The sequence below is a fragment of the Perna viridis genome, chromosome 9 (genome assembly GCF_037379345.1).
Source record: "Perna viridis isolate PV_CMFRI_1.1 ecotype Kerala chromosome 9, ASM3737934v1, whole genome shotgun sequence".
NCBI classification, from domain to species: domain Eukaryota; kingdom Metazoa; phylum Mollusca; class Bivalvia; order Mytilida; family Mytilidae; genus Perna; species Perna viridis.
This window is the reverse complement of record NC_142453.1, coordinates 38,622,458-38,648,914: the sequence shown is the minus strand read 5'-3', so window position 1 is coordinate 38,648,914 and position 26,457 is coordinate 38,622,458. Positions and strand designations below refer to the sequence as shown.

Here is a 26,457-nt window from a genome sequence, read left to right as displayed (position 1 = left end):
GCAAGATTTGTTGTAATAACCACAGACATGTAATTTAATTATAGGTCTTTGTAATAAAAACATGATTTCGTTATTTCTCTTTAACAATTTTTTTTAATTAAAAAAAAAATCGTTAAAAAATATCCCTGGTCTGTTATAGGTTGTCTTTTAAATGCATTTAAAACCTATAGGGATATTTTCACAATTTTATGTATTTCTAAAGATAATTTTAGGAATTGAGATGAGGATAAAGGAATATTTTTAAAGTCAGGTAACTTCACTATTTAATAATGAAAGTTAAAAAATAAATTTTGATTTAAAAACAAGAACAAATTAAATATTCATCTAAATCCTAGTTGACAAGCATGCCGATAAAAACACATGACAAAGACCACATATATCCCTGTTTGTAGAGAATCTCCATACTTAGTAAAAAGCGATTCCAAGTAATCTTCTAATTTATATCAAAGAAGATATCAAAATCGCGGAAATTTTGATCGACAACACATTTGTTCAATGTGGTGGGCGTGTTTTCAAAAACAATCGCCATTCCAGCGGGAACAAATTGTGCTCCTCTACTCGCTACCGCATTTCTCCTTATGAGACTGACTTAATAGCTGATCTTATCTAAAAGAAAGAACTTCGTTTTTACCAGGTCCTTTCATTTCAGTTTGGGCTATATACATGTAGGTGACGTAGTATCGTCGTTAAACAACCCGGGTAGTGTCGGGTATTTTATATATTGCATCTATTCGAGGGGTATAAAACTATATGAGCATAAAACTCACAAAATTTCACAAGCAGAAAACTCACAAAGTTCAAGATCAAAACAGATTCAGAAGCCGAATCGCGTACGCTGTGGGTGATTGTACCTTTTTCAAAGGCTCTCTTACGCAACTGATAAGGAGCCTGAATGAAAATAACAAAGAGGTTATTTTTTATCAAAATTAAAAGTAAAAATTAACTGGAAAACAATTTAAAAAAAGTCCAAATATAATAGTACGGCGTATTGATGTATAGCATGTAGTGCTGTACCAGCCTTAGACCAAGACCTAAAAATGAATTATTTTTTCCCGTTAATTCCATCTGGAGAAGTTTTTTGCAATTTCTTCATCCAAAAGCTTTCCCGAGATGTACAGCTAAATTTTGAAGTCTTACCATGAACACCAAGAACATTTGCATTTTCATATTTTTACCTTTTCAAAAGCCGGTTAGGTGTCTAAATTTCCCATGCAATTCAATCTTAAGGTCCGGTATCCTGAACTCTGAACCGTAAGTAATTAAATTGGTGAGATAATCGACTCATATAATTTTAATCCGTCCTTACCTGAATGATAATCTGTTGCTTGGTTACTTTATTACTTCTTTCCAAGAAACAAGGAAAACTTCAGAAAATACAAAAAAAATGTAAGGGCCTCCAGGTGTCTAAATATTAATAATATACATAAATATATTCCTTGAGTAAGCACAACCAACTAATGTTGTCTATTTTAAATTAGATTTCTCTTCGGTCAGTAGATAAATCTTAGATTTGGTTTTCGGTTTTCTTGAGGTTTATCCACGCTGGATTTTCCACACTATCGTCTAACCTTTTGACCATTGAAATTTGTTGTTTGCGGACCAGATAACTGTCACAACTCTACAACATGTCCATTGATATCGGAATGTGGAGTTTTATGGAATATTTCGTGCAAAATCCATCGATATTGATAGGGTTATTTCTCCTTTATTGTTTTATCTTTGGAGTTTCAATTCTGTTTTCCGGTCCTAAGCCGGGAAAGAACCCTTTCTCAGCCAAACATGTTAGACCAGTAGAACCACTGGTTACCGACAAAAGTCTCAGGGGCAAAGTCCTCAAACAAAGTAAGTTTAAAAGGAAAGCAATACATTTTATTTACCATCCAATAATCTCCTAATTTTGGGGATTTCATACATCGCATCTACACCAAAGAACTTGAAATAATGGATACTACAGACACGGTGAAGTCAGCCTCATTTCTTGACCTACACTTAGAAATTGATGGTAAAGGAAAACTATTGACCAAACTTAACGACAAACTTTGATGACTTTTCATTCAAAATTGTCAACTTTCCTTTCATCTGTGGCAACATCCCTTCAGCACCTGTGACTGTGTTTGGAGTGTTCATGTCATAACTCATACATTATGCCAGAGCTTGTCGAGACTATGCAGACTTTTTGTATTGCACTAGAATTCTAATAAATAGGCTTCTGGTGCAGGGTTATGTTGCTACAAGATTGAAGTCATTGCTACAAAAGTTTTATGGTTGTCATCATGAACTCGTGGATCATTACAGTGTATCCATCTTCACCATGAAAACTGATTTGTTCAATGTGTCATAGTTTTCCTTTCTTCTTTCGTGTACCCCGGACTTGACTTTTCATGAGCAACTCGGTGGGTGTTTCTAGAAAAGCAGAGGACGCTTACCCTATCGGTCCATGCACCCACTTTTTAGTGGAGTCTGAGTTGCTCATTTGCTTTTGTTACTTTGTATGTATGATTTTAGTTACTTTATGTTCTTTGTTGGGTATGTCTGTTTTCCATGTCTGGTCTTTGTCCCTGGATTACATTCTTTTGATTACCACTATAACCTTGGTTCCCTTGATTACTCTGACTCATACTGACAGTAGTTAATTTTGAGAATGTTGCATATGTTAAGATTTATATTATAACAGACTTGTTAACAGCAAGTTTGCCCATTTGTACATCTGTTGGTCATTTGGTCAGACAATCTACAAAATACCTGGTTACTAATTTACACTGGCGAAAAAATTGTGTGAACATAAATTCCTTGTGCATATGAAACATAATTACTGGAGTATATACTTTCTGTGGATATAATTATGTCTTTTTACTTGCTTCATGAAATGTTAAGTTTGATTATTTACTGCCTACTATTCCACGTGGTATTGTTTATATTTATCAGTATAGCATCCACGTGTCTTGCATGACCTCAGGGTCACAGACTTCAAAATTTGAAATGGATCGTCAACTTTTTAAGTTTTTGAGCTAATTTAGAGTATGTATTCCTGGTTTTGCAATTAGTAGTACCCAGATACACCAAAAACATGGCAGACTATTATCTATTTCCAAAAAAAGTTACAGAAAAGATTATCATGAGTTAATGCTCTTTGATATAACCATCGTCAAAATATTGAATAATTCAAACGTTAGCTCCGCCCATGTATATTTATACCTCAGCTCCCTGTTTAAACAGACTATGTGAACTTTTCCACGTTCAAGAAAAGGTCTCAATCATATGTCTCAATCAGTGACACCACTGGTCTCATGTGTGACTGTTTTCTCTCAATGTGACTATAGTAACCAATCGGTAGTTTTCACAATCTACTTTTGATATTTGTAATGCTTTTGACTGAGTTGAAGGATGTCAAAATCGGCCAGTTTTGTTTACAAATCTGGCTTGTCTTTATTTCTACGGTACTTTCTACGACAATGTTTTGCATTTCTATTAATTTGCATATGTGTCTGGAACTAGTGAGGAGTACAATGTATAGCTACATGTATATTGATGTTACCAATTCCAACCTTGTAATTAATTTGAATCCACTTTAACAAAAAATTAAAATATATGATGAAAACATGAAAGATAGAGATAAAATGCATGGTTTTATGTTAAAGATCTATGGCATGCTGAAAAAGCTGGTCACAAACTGGCTGTTCCTTCTACTAAAGGCTCTACATGGTCTTTTATTCCATTTATGTCAAAGCAGAATTTCCATAGAATCCCAAAATTGGAGCCGAGACTATATTCTGTAATTGACTTCAGGGCCTAATTTAGGAGAAATGAGCAAGCAATACTCCTTGTTTACTGGTATGCTTCTCATTTGTCTTTAAGAGTGCATAGTTTTTGCAATAGATTACATAGACAGTAATGTCAATATTGTTATTTTTACTAAAATCTTTGTCATCAATGTCTAGATTAGGCCTTGTACTTATTGTTTCTAGAAGCTGATCATATCACAGGACTGGTAGTCTGGTTGGTACAAAATGTTTCCAGATAGTATTTTTTTTATATTATTTAGAAAAAAAATCTTACCAGGCTTTGCCTCTGGGATTGGTATTAGTATTTTTTTGGTTAAATGTGCTTAAAATATTTTATATGTTTATCGATGCAACTCTAAGAGGAAGTTAGTTAGTGTTTCTGGTTTGTGGTAGTTCAGTTCTGTATAACCTGTTCTTAGTTGGTTAAATATACTGAAGTGTCTGCAATTTGTCTCTGGTGGGTAAGACCAGAGATGATAAAGTCTCTGTTAAGACTCATGGACTGTCACTTACAAAAATGTATGTGGATGCTTGATGTTTTGTGCATAGAGTAGTCTTTCTGTTGTAATAAAGAATGGATTTGAAGTACAAAAGATATTTTTTTAACTCTAGATATAAGGCTTGAGAAACACCTTTCCTTTGACAGAATGGTGAAAATGCCTTATTTTTTTTATTTTATCACTTTAACAACATTATCTGTCCTTAGATACATGTATGTAGCTTTTGGTCATTTAAAAAGGACCTGTTCATGTACATGTACATGTACATTGTACCTGTCAGTGACCTGAAAAAATTCAACAAACTTAAAGCATGAATTCAAATGAACTACACACTGATGATTATTCTCCATTAAATGTATACATACTCATATATATATACATGTATTTTTTTTGCAGAATTCAAGCCCTTTAAAGTACCCAAGGAAAAACTTGATGCCATAGTGATAGGTAGTGGTATTGGAGGATTGACAACTTCTGTGTTATTAGCTAAAGCAGGAAAGAAGGTGTTAGTATTGGAACAACATGGCAAGGCAGGAGGATGCTGTCATACCTTTCACGATAAAGGATTTGAATTTGACACAGGTAATATAACTGGGTGTTAGGCATTGATACAGGTAATACGACTAGGTATTAGACATTGATACAGGTGATATGACTAGGTATTAGACATTGATACAGGTGATATGACTAGGTATTAGACATTGATACAGGTAAAATGACTGGATGATAGACATTGATATACAAAATGTAGGTGAATTTAGTGGATAATAGGCATTGATACAGCTAATATTACTGGGTATTAGGCATTGATACAGGTAATATGACTGGGTATTAGACATTGATACAGGTGAAATTACTGGTTAATAGACATTTTGATACAGGTAAATTGACTGCATACATCTTGAATAAGCATTGATGCAAAAATGGGTTAAAAATACAACACCAGAGGATGATCCCTCAAATACTGTAATCTCAGTTGTCAATTTGACTAAAAATCTTAAGTGTAAAATTAGTCATAAGTGATGATGTCACAATACTTTGATCTATTATGACGTCATAACTTATCACAGGTTGAAACAGATCACGTGTGCTTTCATGTTAAAAATTGGCACAATTGAATAAAGAGTTTTAAATGAACGATCATATCTTACCAAAATCAAATATATATTTGAAAATTCTTTTAAAATTAAATAATAATTTGGTCAAGAAAAACTGTTGATTGATTATTTCTTGCAGTTTTTTTATACTGTTTTGAAATGGCCTAAATTTTTCTCCTGGTCATGACATATCACTGTCCAGATACAAAATATACATCACTATCAGCTGTTAAATGCAGGTCATTGCAGTTCAAATATTTTATCAGAAAACTAACTCACAATGAGAAAAAGTATCAAACATCCCCTTTTCTCATGAAAGATTGGGAAATCTCAGACACCCTTGAGTAAGATTGGGAAATCTCAGACACCCTTGGGTAAGATTGGGAAATCTCAGACACCCTTGGGTAAGATTGGGAAATCTCAGACACCCTTGGGTAAGATGTAATAGCTTCTCCAACTTTTTGGAGCCTCATTAGAGAATGATTAAATCTTACCCTCAGGTGTTTGAGATTTCCATATCTTGCACTCGTACAGGTGTTAGATTCTTAATTTCTCTCAGCTATCATCAGAATATAATTGTGCATATATTGCTTTACAGGAATCCATTACATTGGTAAAATGTATGAAGGTCATCCAGACAAAGTTCTTACTGATCAGCTGACAGGAGGTGGTGTAGAATACCCCAAAATGGAGCAAATTTATGATGTAGTAAGTCCTTAACTAAGTACTTCATCAACTAATTATGTTTGATCATATTTTGACTAATGCAGTATGTTTGTATGTACTCAACCAAATGTCTTGTTAAAGAAGACGTGAAAGATGAATAAGTCAGAACAAAATGTCTTGCTAATGAAGACATGAAAGATAAATGAGTCAGATAAATGTCGCTTCAAAGAAGCACACACTACAATTGTCATATTTCTGATTGGAAGATGATTAAAACCATGGAAATTGAAAGCATTTAAACTGTGAATCTTATTTTGTGTAACTATTATTTTTAAACTAGGAACAAAATGCATTGATATACCTTTAATAACAAATTTGTACTGAATTTTCTACCTTCTGTTTCTGATTTATTTTTGTAAAAAAGGATACGTGTTGCTGAACACTTTTAAGAGAAATGTGTAAAATCTATCAGCAAAAACCAAGACTTTATCTCCTTTAGATTAACACTATTAATATTAGCACAAAACACTTTTTAAATCATACTTTCATTCACACTAGCAATAAATGTAAGAAAACTGACAGTACAGATTTGTCATCACATTTTCACCAAAGAAGGACCATATAATCAAGCAGGTAATTTAATACTCACTTTATCCATGACATTTCAGGTAAAGATTGGAGACCCAGCCAAATGTAGGTCATATGATATAGTATCTGGGAAGGATAAATTGGAGGAAAATCTCATCAAATATTTCCCAAAGGAAGAGTCTGCTGTAAAGAAGTTCATGCATTTCTTAGAGGTATGTCAAGGAGTAGTATAGCATTATAAATGTTAATAGATAAGGACACATAAAACTGATTTTTATATCTACCACACAGTACCTCGCGTATTATGTGATATCTTCCAAAATAAAAATTGAAAAACAGATCAATAAATATTTTTGAAAATTTGCACAGTTATTAAGTACTATTAAGTACAGGTTGAGTTCAATTTTAAGCAAAATCCAAAATGTAGATTTCTAGTCAGACCTTTTGATATTTTGCCACCCCATTTTTTCAATGATACATTTTACTTCTAGGTCAGTAAAGGAGGGTTCACTGGATATTTTGCAATGAAGATCATGCCAAAAAGATTTGCAGAATTTATAACATCAACAGGACTGTATAAATTTATGTTTAAATCCTATGCCAAGTATCATGGTAGATCTTTGAAATCATTCCTGGATGAGATCACAGATGATGAGGAACTAAAGTGTGTTCTGTCTTACTGCTGGGGAGATTATGGTAATGTATAGTAATGTACCATGGTTTGTGTTGAGGCCAGCTTTCTTGTTTGGTGTTACTTTATAACAGGCTATAAATATATACACCATTACAAGATCCTCTTCTCGAATAAAGTAACGAGTCTCACCACAAGTGGCTGTGTCTCGCAAGGTGATACTGTTGTTAAGCATAATTCATAATATTGTGAAGACTTATGAACAGTTTAAGGAGTTTTTAAAACAAATTAAACTGAGTCTTATTAAAGTTATATTATATTATTTCAAACAATTAATCAAGGTACCAATGTCTAATAAAAGTAAGTGTTTTGCTTATTTTGTAAAAAAAAATATTTCCTCTTGTGTCATGTTTCTTTACATGTTTTGTAAATGAGATTAACACACCACACTAAATTTTGCTATCTTTAAAATATTGTTAACATAAGTTACTGTGTTGTCATAGTTTTTTTTATATTAGAAATGTTTGTAATTATATGTATATCTTGATGATAAGAGTGGTATTTTTCAGGTACGTTGCCTTCTAAAACTTCTAGCATAATGCATTCGGCACTCCTCAATCTTTTTGTATCTGGTGGTTATTATATCAGAGGAGGCCCTAGTGAAGTTGTTTTTCAAATAATTCGTCAATTAGAAAATTATGGAGGGCGTATTTACATGAAAGCTCCAATTCAGAAAATCTTGATCAATGAATCTGGGAAGGCCCATGGTAAGTTTAATTAAATTTATGCAAATTACTATGTAGTTTTTTTTCATTTTAAAATATGGTTTCAGGTGTTGTGCCCTCTAGATCATCACTAGTAATACACCAAGCTTTGTTTAATCACTATAGCGAGGGTTCATACTATATTAGAGGGGGATCCAGCGAGGTTGTTTACCAAACTGTACAGAATATTGAGAAATATGGTGGGACAGTTTTAGTTAAGGCACCTGTGCAGAAAATTTTGACCAATGAGCAAGGTCATGCCATTGGTGAGTTAGAATCCTGTCATGTTCCTTACTCATTATTAGCTTAAATTTTTGCCTTTAATAACTGTAAGTGTATCTTTCTGCATGCTTTAAAATGCTGCTAGTGACCATTTTATACTCTATGCATTGCTGAAAGAGAATTGCTAGTATAGAACTTGTTCCAGTACCCCAGTGGTTCGAGCTCACCACCTAAAACCCCTTTCACCTAGAACTACACTAACAAGCACTACTATAATGCTAGGCTCTATTTCTTCTTGTAGGATGCATGCCCCATCCCAATATAAAAGGAAGAATCTTCATAATGAAAAGTGAAATTGCATTTTTTCTAAAATTTTTGTGCAAAAATTTTTCAACACCTGGTTTGATTATGCTGATCTGTTTGTAATAATTCAAATACACTGTCACTATAGATTATAAAGACATTATTAAATACTGTGAAAGTCCTATTGTTCTTGAGGTACCAATTTTAGTGATTTTCATCGGTAGGCCAAGCCATGAAATTCCGTTCACAATGAAAAGGAGGTTTCAATTGATGTGTATACTGGAAACCCCAAAACCATGAATTCAAGAATGCACGAACATATTTTTTTCCCTAATCCATGAAAATTGGTACATGTATCCACAAATTAAAGAACTTTCACAGTAATTAGATTTTAAGTACCTTGGCCAATAATGTATGGAACTTCAAATGCTATCATTTATTTACCATATATTGGGAAATTTTTGTGAGATTTTAATTTTTTCTATATTCATTAGGTTTAAAAATATCATGAAAATAAAAGCTCTCCAAATTCAAGTCCAGATTTTTTATATATAATGTCTGTTCCATTAAACCTGAAGATGTGAAAAATAAAGACAGCAAAAATTTAATAAACCAATTCATAGAACAAATCACGAAATTTGGCATCCACAAAAACTGCCCACTATGCAGTTTGTTAACCAGAGCTGCATAGGTTAAAGTTTGATATTCACTTATTAATGATTTCAGCTTCTTATTAAGATTCCATGGTTCTTAGATTTCAGTTGTTCAATAGGACCTGAAGACCAGACTTAAGATTTGAGAAACTTTATTAATATTAATATATGGCTAGTACGCTGGGCTTCTTTGTCAGACAATTAAAATTAGACTTATTAATTGTTCCATTTAGTCACTACATGTAGAATTTAACAACACTCCATTCTACTTTCTGTCCAGATGACTTTTTTATACGCCCGTTTAAGACATGACTTATTATGGTATACCGTTTTCCGTCCGTCCATCTGTCGTCCACATTTCGGACAATAACTCAATAACACTTTCACCAAGTTTATGAAACTGTGGTGAATTGTTCATATCTATTAACGTAAGCTCCCTTTTGATTTTTATAAATTTTAGATTTATCGTTTCCGTGTTATGAATTTTTATACTCAAAAAAGGAGGATTTTCATGTTTTCGCACTCTTTCTCAAAAACACTTTCACTAACTTTTATGAAACTTTGTTGAATTGTTCATATCTATTGAAATAAGCTTCCTTCCGATTTTTATAAATGTTAAATTTTGCGTTTCTGTGTTATGAAGTTTTACTTCTTAAAAAAAGGCAGAAACGGCCAAGGAAATTTATTTGTTGAAAAATCATTGAAAAACGGACCATTTGTTACGATGATAGACTTATAAATATAAAAGGTACTTGGTAACCTTGGCAGAAAAGTAAAGTGTTTTTTGAACAAGATAGAAATTTATGGGTGAAAAAACAGGACAACAAACTAAGTTAAACTTGAGGTAGCCTTGATAGTGCCAAAGTTTTTGTGCATTTTTAATTTGCTTTTTTGCTTTGGGGTGGGGAGGTATTTGACAGTGCTCACAGTATTTCTAGTTGATCATATAAATTCATTAAAAGCAGAAGGACTAGTTAAAAGGGCAACAGGCATATCATATGCTTAAAGTGCAGCTCTTTATAAGGAATCCTGAAAGATGAAATTTGATTGGCTCACAAATAATGTCATTAGCACAGAATGTTGTTAGATCTTACACACAGTGACTGAATGGAGCAAATGATACATGTAGGTCTAATTTTAATTAGATTGCTTTATCAGACATCTTGCAAAGCTTTGTAAAATCATTTTGAATGAGCAAAAAATTTTTGATATGATGTAAAAAAGTTTTCTTTCCATTATTGAAAATAACTTTTGATATAAAGCTATAAATATCACACTTAAAAAAAATCAAATAAAAAGCCTCTTCCTAAGGGAGATAATTTGTTTCTATGATACATAGTACTACATAGTAGACATATAAGTATATAATATCACATGTAAGTTGTCACCATAGAAAGTATACTATGATGTTATGACTTATGTCCACTATTACTACCTTTACTCCTTTTTGTGAGTATGAAGACTAGAATAAACCAATAAGTATACTTCATATAGGTATGTAGCTCTTGATACAGAGTTAACTCTTAGTAAACGCCAGTGGCCTTAATGTTATTTTATTTATTAGTTATATTTCTAAGCCAGGAAATGTAATATTTGATTCCTGTTGACCAGATTGAAACGTTACTATGGTAATAGTGTATTTTTCTTTTGATCCAATGCACATCTCATTAAATATATACATGTATTTGAAATAACTACATTTGAACATGTTTCGTCTATTATTTCAGGTGTTTTGGTAGGCAAGGGAAATGACTCATGTGAAGTATTTGCCAATACAATAATTTCTGATGCTGGAGTATCAAACACATTCCTCAGATTGTTGCCAAAGGAGATAGCTGTCAAATCTAGTGAGTATCTGAGATAGAGATGCAGGTAACATGTTCATAAGACAACTACTCCAGTCATAAAAAAAATGGACAAATATACAGTAAGATGACAATAACCTTAAACAGGAACTGAACTGATAGGCATGCTTATATTTGCCCTAACCTTATAACTACTGGTACATGCCAAATATGATCAGGTTATATCAATGTGACTGAATTATTCCTTGGAATATGAAAATTAATTTGCACGAAATATTTATGAATATAAAATAGAGCTATTCATCTTTGTCCAATTCATTGAACTGTTTGTCTGCCGTGAAAATTACATAATGCAAGAAAAAAAACCTCAACCAGTTTTTGAAGAAAAAACATTTAATTTTCAACACTTGAAAAAAAAAACCCACTTATACTATACAACAGTAGAAAGAAGATAAGTTTTTACTTAAATGCACAAATCTAGCAATTTGAAAAGTAATATATTAAATAATTGTGAGTTTATATTATGATAAACTTAAAGTACCTTTTTCCTGTTTCAGGTTATAGCAAAATGATACAGAAGGTTGGAGAGAGTACATCATTTATATCTATGTTTGTTGGACTGGAGGGAACAACAGAGGAACTAGGTCTCAAATCCCAAAATGTCTGGGCTTTCTTAGGGTAGGTTTGTATGATAAAGTGGAAGGGAATAATATTAATGCTTTCACAGGGTAGGTTGGTATGATTACATAGAGGGTAGTTTTAGTTAAGGCTTTCACAGGGTAGGTTGGTATGATTACATAGAAAATAAACAATTTTAGTCAAGGCTTTCCTTGGGTAGGTTGGTATGATAACATATATGGTAGTTTTAGTTTAGACTTTCACAGGGTAGGTTGGTATGATTACATAGAAGGTAGTTTTAGTTAAGGCTTTCACAGGGTAGGTTTGTATGTTAACATAGAGAGTAAACAATTTCTTTAAGGGTTTCACAGGATAGGTTGGTATGAATACATAGAGGGTAAACAATTTTAGTTAAGGCTTTCACAGGGTAGGTTGGTATGATTACATAGAGGGTAGTTTTAGTTAAGGCTCTCACAGGGTAGGTTGGTATGTTAACATAGAGAGTAAACAATTTCTTTAAGGGTTTCACAGGGTAGGTTGGTATGATTACATAGAGGACAAACAATTTAAGTTAAGGCTTTCACAGGGTAGGTTGGTATATTACATTAAGGGTAAATAATTTTAGTTAAGGCTTTCACAGGGTAGGTTGGTATGATTACATATAGGGTAGTTTTAGTTAAGGGTTTCACAGGGTAGGTTGGTATGATTACATAGAGGGTAAACAATTTTAGTTAAGGCTTTCACAGGGTAGGTTGGTATGATTACATAGAGGGTAAACAATTTTAATTTAGACTTTCACAGGGTAGGTTGGTATGATAACATAGAGGACAAACAATTTAAGTTAAGGCTTTCACAGGGTAGGTTGGTATGATTACATAGAGAGTAAACAATTTTAGTTTAGACTTTCACAGAGTAGGTTAATAGAAGACGGTATATTTAGACTTTCACAGAGTAGGTTAATAGAAGACGGTATATTTAGACTTTCACAGAGTAGGTTATTAGAAGACAGTATATTTAGACTTTCACAGGGTAGGTTAATAGAAGACGGTATATTTAGGCTTTCACAGAGTAGGTTATTAGAAGACGGTATATTTAGACTTTCACAGAGTAGGTTAATAGAAGACGGTATATTTAGGCAGGATAGGTTGATTATAGGATTGAAGGGTTACTAATTGGTTTTGGCTGTAACAGGGTTATATTGTATGATGGGAGTGGAAGGAAGAGAAATATTAAGCTTTCACAGCATGTTTATAAGTTGTTATATAAGGTTGAGGGTTAGATGGGTTGGTTTGGGTTGATAGAAGAAGTTTGAACCATAGGTGTTGACTTTTACAGTAAAATATAATATAATAGTGTTGAGACTTCATTTTTTTGGCTTTCTCAGGGTAGGTTATTAGAAGGTTTAACTTAGGTGTTACCTTCTGCAGTAAAATATTTTACATTAGTGTTGAGGGTTTGGTTGTTTTGAAGGGTTTTGGAGGTTTCAGATTTGACATCTAAGTTGGTACTATGTGAATATTAGTTTTCACACCATAAGTTGTAGGGTTGAGAGAGTTGTTTTTGGTTTTCTCAGGGTAAGTTGATATGACAGTGTTAAGAGGTGTTAGATTGGGGATTCCCCTTTTATAAGCTCACTTTAAACATATTTGTATTTTGCAGTAAAAAAAAGGAATAGATGTGATATATTAAGATTTTGCTGAATGGTCTCATTCATACATTGTTGGAGGTTTCAGTTTAAGTTTTTACTACCATATTTGACTTAAATCAATCTTTTGATAATTTTAGACCAGATGTAGAACAAATAACAAAGGACTATATCAACTTGTCAGTGGAGGATGCTGCTCAAGCTGAAGTACCATTAATGTTTGTTTCCTTCCCCTCAGCTAAAGACCCCTCATGGGCGGAGAGGTTCCCAGGTAACTATAACATCATGCTAGACGTCTACTTCGGTAGTACTTAGGATACTGAATAATACAATTATATTGGCTAGCATTATATTGTACTTTCTGATGTTCATCATTTCATAATAGTTATGTACATTATACTTTATTATATGTTATATTTTTCCTTGCATTTTTTGTCATATGTATAATACTCATTTTTTTCCAGTATTTATTAATACTTTCATTCTCATTTTTGACCTTTTGTTATTAATGTTATACCATGGTATTTTGATAGCTATATTTAGCATTGTTTATTTTTAGGTATGTTCTAATTTTTGACATAGGGAGTACTCTATTATTATCACTTTCATTTTATATCAATTTCCTGTTTCTGAATGTGACCTTGGTTGGATTGTGCTCTACAACCTTGATCATATTTTTATGTATCCATCGTTGTGTGACACCTCACTATGTAAGTAGAACTTTTGTTTTTATGATAATATTTAAGTGAGATATGATTTATTTTTGTGGAAAAGTGAATATTTTTATGATTTTGAGATACCTTTTCAGATAACTTTAAGTTTTACTTTTCCATTTACACTTCATTTTGAAACTTTTTTTTGGATAGTACTATTTTTCTTTTTCATTTTTGAAAATTCATTTGTTAATGTTATGGCTAATTTTTAAAGTGCATTGTGGTTTTTCGGTGACATTTTGCATATGTCTTTTTTTAGGTTTTGTTTAGTTGTTTCAATTAGTAGATTTTCCCTTTTTGTTTCTTTTTATAGCTTTTTACCACATGTAGTCACACAATCAACAGTCATGATTACGTAACATCTTTTCATTATTCATGTACCATGCAACTGTAATGACCATGAACCATGGGTTTTTGTTACAATAAATTATTGACTTTTTAATTTGATCTTGGTTATGCTATCTGTTATGCTCCAAACAGAATAGTAAAAAGATAGTTAATATCAACCTCACAACGTTTACCTAAATGAACTTTTAAAGCCAAAATGAATTTTGATGAAACCAGTGAGAAAATGAAAGATAATTGTGATAAAATATGGTTCCAAATTAAAGATTTGATGATTACTCTGAAATATAAGCAAACTCTTGAAGATTTTCGGCAAATAGAAAAAAACATTAGTGATAATTTCAAAAATTTCTGCATGAATTCCGAGGAGTACAAAGGATACTTTCAACTACAAAATACTGTTGATTCTGTGAGATTACTAGAGGATTTCAACGAACATTTCAACCAGTGTTTGGGTACTGTGAAAAAAGTGATAGAGAATATAAAGGTATCAAAGAAAGAAATAGTTGAAGAGCTGTCTCAAGTAAGTTGTTCTAGCAACTCAACAGCAAGTCGAAAAAGGGCTAAAGCGGAGGAAGAAAAGGTACGTTTGCAGTATGTAAGAAAAGAAGGCGAACTTTAAAAAAAAAAGAAGAGGTTGAAGCTAGTTTGAATATTGTACAGCAAGAAAGTAAAATAGCTGTAACTGAAACAGAGGCTAAAATTCTTGAAGGTGCTAATTAGCAAGAACTTGATTAAACTTCTGAACACATTGATAGACAAGAATCTGTGAAACATTATGTTAGAAACTTAGATATTAATCAGAGTACCAATATTCCAAATGAATATACTTCAAGCATGAGAAATGTAACTGCTCCGTCTGTTCCAAATGTGCCCTTTCAATCAGACTTTCAACAGGTATAACTACACCGAATTGTTATTCAACATATTACCGACCTCCATCATGTCCATGTACATCTGTAAATCTTATGAATATGGCTACAAATGTTCCCATGTCATCTGGACCTCAGTTAGTTTCACAAAACAAAAACTCTATTGACAATGTTATGTCCAATATTACCAGGTTCATGCTTAGGAAAGACTTATTACTCTCAAGATTCAATAATTTTGATGATACCCCTTAGACTGTTATGTCCTGGAAAGTGTCTTTTCAGAGTATAGTAAGAGCGTTCGGATTTTCTCTATGTGAGGAAATGGATCTATTGGTTAAGTGGTTGGGTTATGAATCTGCAAAATTCGCTAAATCCCTTTGAGCTGCGAATGCGCATGATCCACCATGAGGTTTGAGACAAATTTGGGATAGGCATGAGGAACGGTACGGTCGATCTGAAATGATTGAACATTCTCTTAAAAGAAAATTCAACTCTTTTCCTACTTTAACGAACAAAGACAATAAGAAACTTTTTGATCTAGTTGATATATTATCAGAAATTGAGTCTGCCATGGTGAATCTATCTTGTCCTACTTTGTTGAGTTATTTCAATTCTTCGTCTGAGGTAGCCCCGATTGTGTCCAAGTTGCCATATTCTCTACAGGATAAATAGGTTGCACATGTATCAACCTATAAACATGTCAGAGGTGTTTCCTATCTGCCTTTTACTATCTTTGTCAAGTTTATCAAAGAGATGTGTTAAATTCGCAATGATCCCGATTTCAGTCAGTCTATGAACAATCAGGCCAATAGCAAACGATCCACACAGACTAAGGTTGTTTGTAGAAAGACTGATCTTAAATCTGAAAATTTGGTACGTTTTCCGCCTGCATAAGACTTGACACGCATTCAGGAAACGTCCACTCACTGACTGAATTAAGTTTCTCAGGGATAAGCGAATCTGTTTTTCGTTGTTGCGAATCTAGTGACCACATTTTGAAAACCTGTAAGGCAGTCATCAGTTGTTCAATATGCAAGAGTAATCAACACTCTTCTGCAATGCAGGCAGAAAACTCCACTTTCTCTAGTGACGATAGTCAGACATCCATCAAGAGTACAGAAACTCATGCGGGGAGCAAAATAACAATGCTGTAGAAAATGCATGTACTGAGTTGTGCGGAAATGATCGTATTGGTCTTGGGAAAACTATTTTGATGTATTTACAACTTCGTCTGCTCCTATCCGTGTGTATGCTATAATCGATGACCAGCATAATTGAACATTGGCCACTCCAGCACTTGATCATCTTGGTAATAAGGGAACTGTTTCAATCTTTACTCTTTCATCATGTTTGGGTAGCCACACCATGACTGGGAGAAGCTCTGATTTACGTGTCAGTTCGACCGACGTTAAGTCCACATTTGAACTTTGTGATGTCATAGAATGTGATTCTAAACCTAATGATTAACTTGAAATTCCGGCTCCCGATGTTGCTTACGCTCATCCCCATCTAAGTCACATTTCTGAATACTTACCAGATTTAGACTCTAATGCTAAAATTGAACTGTTAATAGGGCGTGATGTTCCAGATGTACATCACGTTATGGATCAAGTGTTAGGTAGAAAAGGTCCAGCCTTTGCTCAACCACTACCTCTCAGTTTGGTCGTTATAGGAGAGGTTTGTCTTGGGAAAGTCCATCCGCCTTCAGCAATCGTTCGTAAAACAAATGTTCTTGTCAACAATAGAACTACAAACTTTCCGTTATGTGATTTAAGTCTCGACGTTAATGAGGTAAATGACATTTTTGTGAGAACTCCTCACGACAATAAGGTTGGTCTCTCTGTAGAGGATAAGTAGTTACTCAATTTGATGGAAAATGAATTTGTTATGGATGAAACTGGGCACTGGTCTGCACCTCTGCCTTTTCGAAATTCGTAGACAGTTGTGCCAAACAGTCGACAACAAGCCTTTAAACGTGCATTTATTCTAGATGCTAGTCATAAGAAAGACTCTGTTATGAATAAGATTTTCGCTGATGGTGCAGCAGAGGTAGCGAATGTTGGTATTTACTGTTATTTGGAGTGTACCACTCCAAAAAGCAGGGACAAATACGTGGAGTCTTTGACTCATCAGCAGTTTTTGAGGGATCATCACTAAATCAAGTATTAGTGTCTGGTCCAGACCTTACAAACAGTTCATTTGGGATTATTCATCCTTCAGTCGCCACATATGGCCTACAAAAGGCAGTGGAAGACTCAAATGATGATGTATGGTCTTTCGTATGGGACAGTTTCTATGTTGATGACAGTCTCCCATCTGTAGCTAATGAGTCTGATGCTATCAGTCTGTTGCATAGAACTCAAAAGTGTTTACATCAAAATGGCAAAATTCGATTCCATGAAATTATTTCAAACAATGTTGAAGTAATGAATGCATTTTCAAAGACTTAAAAGATCTTGACTTAACTTTGGATTTATTGCCGACTCAACGAAGCTTAGGAATTTCGTTGGACCTCAATTCTGACATGTTTATATTCAGTGTAAATGATGATGAGAAACCAATTACCCATAGAGGCACACTTTCAACTATCAACAGTCTCTTTGACCCGTTAGGCTTCATATCACCACTTGTCATTAGTGGCAAGATTTTGCTTAGGGAAATAGTTCCACCAGGAACTGACTGGGATGATCCACTGTCACCAGAATACGAGTCAAAATGGAACACATGGTATAGAGCTTTGACCTCAATTGCAACTTTTCGAATTCCCAGAATGATTATTCCTACTTTGATATCCTTAGCAAAGAACATTGAAATTCACATTTTCTCAGATGCATCTGAGAAAGCCATCTCAGCTATTGCCTTTTTGAAGTCTGTTGACCAAGCAGGGTCTGTTCCTGTTGGATTTCTTATGGCAAAATCAAAGCTAGCGCCCCTTAAGGGTCACACTATTCCTAGACTTGAGCTCTGTGGAGCTGTTTTGGCTACCGAATGTAGTAATTCTATTTGTTCTTAGATGGATCTTGATCAAAGTGTTTGCCATTATTATACTGATAGCAAAGTCATCCTTGGCTATATTTGTAACACTACTAGAAGGTTTTTCATATGTCAGCAATAGAGTTGAAAAAAATCCACAAGGTTTCAACACCCTCTCAATGGTCTTTCATACCTGCCAATTTCAATCTTGCTGATTTGGGAACTCATTTCATCAGTAATCCAGATGTAGACCTTGTATCTAAGTGTACAAAGCCACCTGCATGGCTTCTCGGGGAAAATACAACTAAAAATATAAACTTTCCATTAGTTTCACCTGAAATTGACAAAGAACTTTGACCAAATGTGACTTCTTGTAAGACTCAGATTTCAGAGTCCCTCTTAGGATCTTATTGTTTTGAATGTTTCTCAGTCTGGAAATCTCTAGTGAGAGCTATCGTCCTTCCTGAAAGGAAAGGAAGGTCTTTGTGTAAATCAGATTATTCATTTGAAACTTCTAGTGGTTCTGAATTGGATTTAAGAAAAGAAACTGAACCTTTCATTATTCAACAAGTTCAGCTTGAAAGTTACGAATCAGAATCTTAATGATGGAGTTGCTATTCCTAAAACTAGTAAGATTCTCAAACTTGATTCATTTCTTGATCCGTCAGGGAATTCTCAGAGTTTGCGGAAGGCTGAAAATTTCTGCTTTATATCCAAGTGAAAAACATTCAATACTTAAAGGTCAAATTGATGATTTTAGCTAATTAGATCTTAGTGATGTGTATTCTAAACAATGGAAGTTTGTTCAAGTTATGGCTGATAAATTTTGGACAAAGTGGAAACAAGAATATTTGCAAACTTTACAAGCTTGTAGAAAGTGGGAACAAAATCAGACAAACATTCAGGTGAATGATGTTGTAATTTTGAAGGAAAATGATCTCCATCACAATGATTGGGCAATTGTTATTATTGAAAATACTTTTCCAGGAACTGATGGATTTGTCCGTAAAGTGCAATTGAGAGTGATGAGAGATGGTCAACCAAGGACTTATGGTCGTCCAGTTACCCAGTTGATTTGATTGAACACGTAACTGTATTGTATTTAGATACATGTATATCTGACTGATATTTTGCATAATTTAAGAAACTTGATAGGTTTTATTACCTTGACATTTAATATTGCTAAGTTTTGATATATACATATATTTCCCCTCTCTGTACTTTGATATTTAGTCCTCCTTTTGAGGTTGATATATGTTTTATATCAGACAGGGAGTGTGATGTTCATCATTTCATAATAGTTATGTACATTATACTTTATTATATGTTATATTTTTCGTTGCATTTTTTGTCATATGTATAATACTCATTTTTTCCAGTATTTATTAATACTTTCATTCTCATTTTTGACCTTTTGTTATTAATGTTATACCATGGTATTTTGATAGCTATATTTAGCATTGTGTATTTTTAGGTATGTTCTAATTTTTGACATAGGGAGTACTCTATTATTATCACTTTCACTTTCATTTTATATCGGTTTCCTGTTTCCTGTGTTATCGATTTCCTGTTTCTGAATGTGACCTTGGTTTGATTGTGCACCATAATCTTAATCGTATTTTTATGTATCCATCGTTGTGTGACACCTCACTATTTATAGCTTTTTACCACTTGTAGTCACACAATCAACAGTCATGATTACGTAACATCTTTTAGTTATGCTTGTACTATGCAACTGTATTGACCATGAACCATGAATTTTTGTTACAATAAATTATTTACTTTTCAATTTGACTTTGGTTATGCTATCTGTTATGCTCCAAACAGAATATACTTAATGTTTAAGAGTTTTTGGGTTCTAGACAGAAAGTATCTCTAGCAATGTAATTGGTCCTTTCAAAGTTTCTGTGATCCTGTTTATAAGTATATGAGACAGACACAACCCCTGAATCCTCCCCAAAGATATTGCGAGTGTTGTTGATGACACAAACTGTCATGGTGGTCTTTCATTTCCAGATGGCCTCATTAGGGAAATTGGAGAAATTCATGTGTTGGACATCTCTTTTCTGCTATCTTGCAGAATTTGTTGAGTCATTAGTTTATGAGATCCTTAATTCTCATTTTTCGGTTTTCTTATAACTCTACCATTAAAAACCCTTTGCGTCCAAAATGATGTCTGTCTCTTCCATAAGAACTGTAGACTAGATGATTGGAAACTGTTTCAGATATATTAAACATGTGCAGACTGTCTATACTTTTGATTAACAGGTAAATCCAACCTACTGATCATCACGATCTGTCCTTATCATTGGTTTGAGAGATGGGAAGACAGAAAAGTCAAACATCGTGGAGAAGATTATGAGGGTCTGAAGGAGGGAATAGGTCGTCAGATGTTAAACCAATGTATACAGATGTTCCCTCAGATAGAGGATAAGGTATGTTAATTAAAGGTCAGGGGTTAAAGTCAGGAACCATAGTTAAATAAGAATAGTCTGAATAATCAAATAATTAGTTAGTTATATAATCAATGTGTAAAGATGATTCCTTAGAAAGATGATATTGGTTGAAGGTCAAAGATTTCTGTTAAACATTGGGAGAGATTGATAGTTAGGTGAATGTTTATGTTAATCACTGGGGGAGATTAATGAAGGTCAAAGGCTTGTGTTCAACACTGGGGGAGATTATTGAAGGTCAGAGGTTTATGTTAAACCATGGGGGAGATTACTGAGTGGGGAAGGCTCATGTTAAAAACTGGAGGAGATTGTAGGGATCTAAAAAACAGCAAAGGTCATTGGATGTTAAACCAATGTGTGTAAATATTCCCACACATATTAGTAAATGTAAAAGGTTATAGTCGGACACTGTTGGGGAAATTACAAGGATCTGAAGAAAGAAATTGGGCATCAGATGTAAAACCAATGTATACAAATGTTCCCTCAGATCATACTTCCTCCTTCCCCAAATTTGGAGTTCAGAGTCCAAAGTCTAGTCTTAAAAAAACACATACACAGAAAACATGAGTCATCTACATGATTGAAAATGATGAAATTTATTTCTTAAGGTCTTGAGATATAAAAGAATATTTATTACATTTCAGTTTATATTTTTTATTCTCAACAGATAGTTTACACTGATGTAGGAACTCCAGTAAGTAACAAACACTATCTGGGATTTGATAAGGGAGAGATGTATGGACTGGATCACACCCTTAGTCGGTTCTCTCCGGAGGTATCAGCACAACTCAGACCTAAAACAGACATTCCTGGATTATATCTTACAGGTTTGTTCCTATGAAAATAGGGGTATATTGAGGAGGGTTAATTAATATGCATGGAATCATATTTAAATTAAATGAGAGTGAAATCAAGGGTAACCTCATGTTCAAAATTTGAAGTTTAAAAGACCGAAAAAAAAAAAAAAACCACAGAAAACTGAAACTGTGTTTGAACAGAAACAGGAACAATAAAGTGTGAACCTATTGAAGACTTACAGTAAATGCAGTTTGTAACTTTTGTTTCTTTAAAAATTCTTGTAAGGTAGACCAGGTGCATTGTTAGTACACAGGAAAAATTGCAACATATGTTTTTTATATGCTAAGGACCACCATGAAAAACAGATGAAAAATATATGTTTCTGACATGAATTAATTCATGAAAAACTTAAACACACAGTATTTATATGTTTTCAATAGGATTTCATTTATAAAAAAAAATGATTTTCATGTGATTTTTGAAAAGGTATGATATCATGTTGTTTTCAAAGCACAAAAACATATATTTACCGTACTGATTGTAAATATATGTATCCATATAGTGGGAAAAGTACCAGTCTTTCTGAAAATCAAACAGGAGGTAATTCATGCATGTCAAAAACCCACCAAATTCAGTTTTATTTCTTGTTCAGAAACAGTTACTGATCACATAACCAGTCTTAGTTTTTCATTTGGTTGTTGCACGTTTGAGATAAAAATTATATACCATAGATGGTACATGAAATTGGCACTTTGCAAGAGTTATCGTTCTTGAATTGGTTCCATTTGGTTGATTTTAGTGGGAGATGAATGTATGATTTTCTCAAAAGTGCAGATCTGAATATGGAAATGATTATTACTATGTAAAAATATAGCATATGTAGACTGAAAATGCATCGTTTTTTTTTTGGGGGGGGGTTTCCTACATCATGTATCACTTTACCATAGGCAGTATCTGAATTTTATATGGACTGGTACTTTAGGTGTCACGTACGTACATATGAATACATACATTGCAATTTTTTCTGTGTATGGTAGGCATTTTCAGTGGTTTTGTCTGCTTTTCTTGAAGCTCTTGAAAAATGAATATGTTTCTGATGAAAGGAACAAAAATATGGGAATAATATCTGAGAGCATTACATTGTAAATGAAATGAAATGTGGGGCAACTATTCTGGAGGCAACAAACCATGAGTTCAAAAATGATAAAATACAACAGTACACTGTTTTTGTTTTAAGATGGGCTGAGACTTGCATTGAATAATAATCATCACTGAACATAAATTAAACTTACGAATAAAGGCACTAAACATCCACTAAAACAAGTTCAGAACTATTCCAGTAAAATTTCCTTCTGTAGAATGCCACAATTCATAGGGGGTACTACCAAGAGAATTCATTTTTGCAAAAGATTAATTGGTGTAAAATACTGTGAAAGTACTTTAATTTGTGGATACCAATTTTCATGGATAGCTACGATACACAGGTTCGTGGATTCTTAAATTTGTGGTTTTGAGGTTTTCAGTATACACATCAATGCAAATCTCCATTCGTTTCACCCTCTCTTGGGAAATTTTACAAGAATAGCACCCATAAGGACAGATGTATTTAGTTTTACAATTTGTTTTGAAAGGTCAAGATATTTCAACATGTGGTTTTACTGGTGCTATGTTTGGTGGATTGTTCTGTGCTGGAGAAATTTTACATCGATCTCTCCATAAGGATCTGGAAAAACTGGTTGCAGAGATCAGACAGACGAAGAACACCAAGAAAGAATGAGCATTCCATGACACTGTGATTATATTTGTGTACAGTTGCAGTATCAATTTAATAGTGCTTTTGTTTTGTGATATTTTGCTGTTAACAGATAATTTGATGCCCTATGTGTGTATTATTGGACCACAAATTGTAAAGGCTCCAGATAAAATCATTTATTTACATCCAAATAATAAATATTCTGAATCTAATTTTCTTTTTCTCCCATTAATTTCGTGTAAAAATCCTTTTTAAATTTGAGCAAATTTCATGATAATTATTTCCTGCCTATGTATTTGTTCTGACTGTAGTTTTATATATCTTACAACCAGCTGTCAGTACTATATTAGTACATTATACTTGTATCATTAATAGTTACTGTGATTGTAAATCTCTAAATAGAACTGTCTTGTAAATTGTTATATTTATTATTTATTTTTATATTCTTGTATAAAATTTAAATTATTAAAGCTGTAATGTTGTATTGTTAATAAGGTGCATGATTTTTAAACTCTGATTTAATTATTTTACTCTAATTTTAATGGCACAAGTCCAAATTAAACTCGGAACATCAAATTTAATATGTAAATCCTAAAAATTAGGTATTTCATGTTTAAATTCGGTAAGAGGTTATAAGGTTCGTGATTTTTAAACATTGATAAAATTAACCTAATTTATTTAAGTTCCTCCCATGCTGCTAATTATGCAAATATTATTTAATTGTATACAGTATATTTATAGATGATTGATAAATGATTTACTCGGCTACATTTATTAATTAACAATATAATTTGAATCATCAGTATTGTGAGACATTCTAAATCTTACAGTAGTTGAAAAGAAGTAGTTTTTATTGATTTTACATTCTTATAGATGCCAACCCCTTTTTGATACAGTCAGTAAAAAAGAGTTCAGTTGTCCATAATTAGGAATTTATGTCAGTACTCATCATAACAATTAAATTGACATCTCATTCACTTCTGTAGGAGTTAAATTGTGTGTTGCTTAGTATTTGATGGATGACTTGCATTGGCAATCATACAATCATCCCCTATTTTTATATCTGGAAATTGTCTTCAATGAAAATAGTCAATAGTCTGTCTAAATGATCAGAATAAGTTTTCTAAACTAAGAAAGACTTGGACACGAAGCTACTGGAAATCCATAGTTAATAATAGACTGATGAATGTAAGATATCAATAGTTTCTGCATCTAAATGATGAAGTTGGATTGGAAATGATTGGAAATAATAGACTGTTGAATGTAATACTGTATATTCTGAAATTCATAAAAATTATGGATAAATTGTAAAGGTTGACATCTTAACATACTTATTTTTCTATTGATGATTTATTCTGATAATATTTTTCTCATTGGTGTTGCTTATATAACAGATATTAGATTTATTTTATTATGTAGATAGCAGTGTTTTATCGAATGTTCCCAGTGTAATAAAATTCTATAATTCACACTGAAATAAAATCAGTAAAATGTCACATTGATATCCATGCAATACTGGATATTCTGCTCGAAAATTAGAGACTAACTGTGACTTTCTCCCGCCAAAATGTCACAACTTTGATATCTATATGCCATTAACCATAATACTGTATATTCTGCTCAAAATTTGTAAAAATTACAGACTAACTGTGACTTTCTCCCGCCAAAATGTCACAACTTTGATTTCTATATGCCATTAACGGTAATACTGTATATTCTGCTCGAAATTTGTAAAAATTACAGACTAATTGTTAAGAGTAATCAAGGGAACCAAGGTTATAGCACAATGTAAAGGTTGACATCTATACATACAGATTATTCTATTGATAATTAATTCTGATCATTTTCTTTCTCATTTGGGTTGCTAATATACAGTGTATTAGATTTATTGTAATTTCACTTTTTCTGTCATTGACACATGTAGCGTATTCTAGGTGCTAGCCATGATTTTAATAATATTGCAGAATTGATTATTCGTAATAATTTGTTTTTGTGTGTCCGAGACATCAGTTTTTCATATTTTAAGAACAAATGTAGAACTAAAACCATTTTGAAGAAAATGAAATGTTATTAATAAAATTATTTTTGACAAATCAAATATTGTTAAAGTATTTCTTATTGTTATATTAACAGGACATTGAATAGGAGATTTTGAAAAAGAGGGTTTCCAGCTAAAATTGATATTTTTTTGCACAAATAATGTATGAAATTGACAAAATTTCCAACTGGAGGATGGGTTGGGAATGGTGAGGTTCCAACTAGTCAGTACTAGTTGAATATAGCTTAAGAGTAATCAAGGGAACCAAGATTCTAGTAGAAATCAAAGGCATGTAATCCAGACAAACACAACAAAACATAAAATAACCAAAATAATACATACAACGTAACACAAGTAAATGAGCAACTCGAACTCCACTAAAATGTGGGAGCATGGACCAGGTGCACCGGTAGGGTAAGCATCCTCTGCTTTTTTAGAAACACCCATAGAGCTGCTTATAAATCTATAAACTTGGTTAGTTGCCTTTCTAGATAATTTTTTTTTTTATTTGACCCCACCATGCATACAATTTTAATTGATTAACTTTCATTGTTAAGGCTAACTATCTTAAATAACAACCACCCATCAAATTTCTCTATTCATGGTTTCTAAAATCACATTAAATTGTGTGAGAGATCCCTATTGTAAATAAGATGTACAATACATATTTGTGTTTTTGTAAATGTAACCTTGCTCCATAATGTATTTAGGAGGTTGCTACTCACATGTTGGGTCTACTGGTGCATTCCATAATGTTCTAAGGAGTCTGGGTTGCACATTTCTTTAGTTTTCTTTGTCCCCCCTTTAACTTGCTTCCATATTTTGGTCTGCCATGCTTGCCATAAAGGTATGTATTTCCAAGCAAAGAATTCAGAAAACTATTTTTATAAATTTCTTTAAAAGGTAAAATAAAACATTTCTCATGATAAGCCTACTATTGGCAATTGGACTGCTGTTATATCAAACTAAGTAGGAATATTTTAGGAATGTTTCATATACAAAATAACCTGGTTTGTAGCAGTTTATACCTTTAAATCACTTTGTTTGTTACAAACCAGGTTATTCATTATATCCTGTTCAAAAATTATAAACATTCCTTATAATTTAATCTTTAATGTGTGACAGACCAAATATGAAGAATTGATTGGTAGTTTGGGATTTTTTGAATTGTGAAACACCTATCGATGTTTATGACAACATAGTACCAAGCCAGGCTATACAAAAAAAAAACTGGTTTG

General features: G+C 32.9%; 1 protein-coding gene across 2 annotated transcripts; it reads left to right on the top strand.

Moving 5' to 3' along the window:
- The first annotated feature begins 1,507 nt into the window (after positions 1-1,507).
- Positions 1,508-25,279, top strand: LOC148608402 (all-trans-retinol 13,14-reductase-like). Of its 2 annotated transcripts, none has more exons than XM_088544561.1 (12): positions 1,508-1,842; positions 4,679-4,864; positions 5,978-6,087; positions 6,714-6,845; positions 7,125-7,329; positions 8,097-8,294; positions 10,934-11,053; positions 11,569-11,689; positions 13,415-13,545; positions 20,446-20,612; positions 21,298-21,457; positions 23,060-25,279. In XM_088544561.1, exons 1-12 carry the CDS (start codon positions 1,626-1,628, stop codon positions 23,203-23,205), a joined length of 1,893 nt encoding a protein of 630 aa, XP_088400687.1. In that variant the 5' UTR covers positions 1,508-1,625; the 3' UTR covers positions 23,206-25,279. The 2 variants fall into 2 exon arrangements, with proteins under 2 accessions (XP_088400687.1, XP_088400688.1); XM_088544562.1 differs by lacking the exon at positions 8,097-8,294 and adding an exon at positions 7,834-8,031 and having other exon boundaries at positions 1,527-1,842.
- The last annotated feature ends 1,178 nt before the right edge of the window (positions 25,280-26,457 follow it).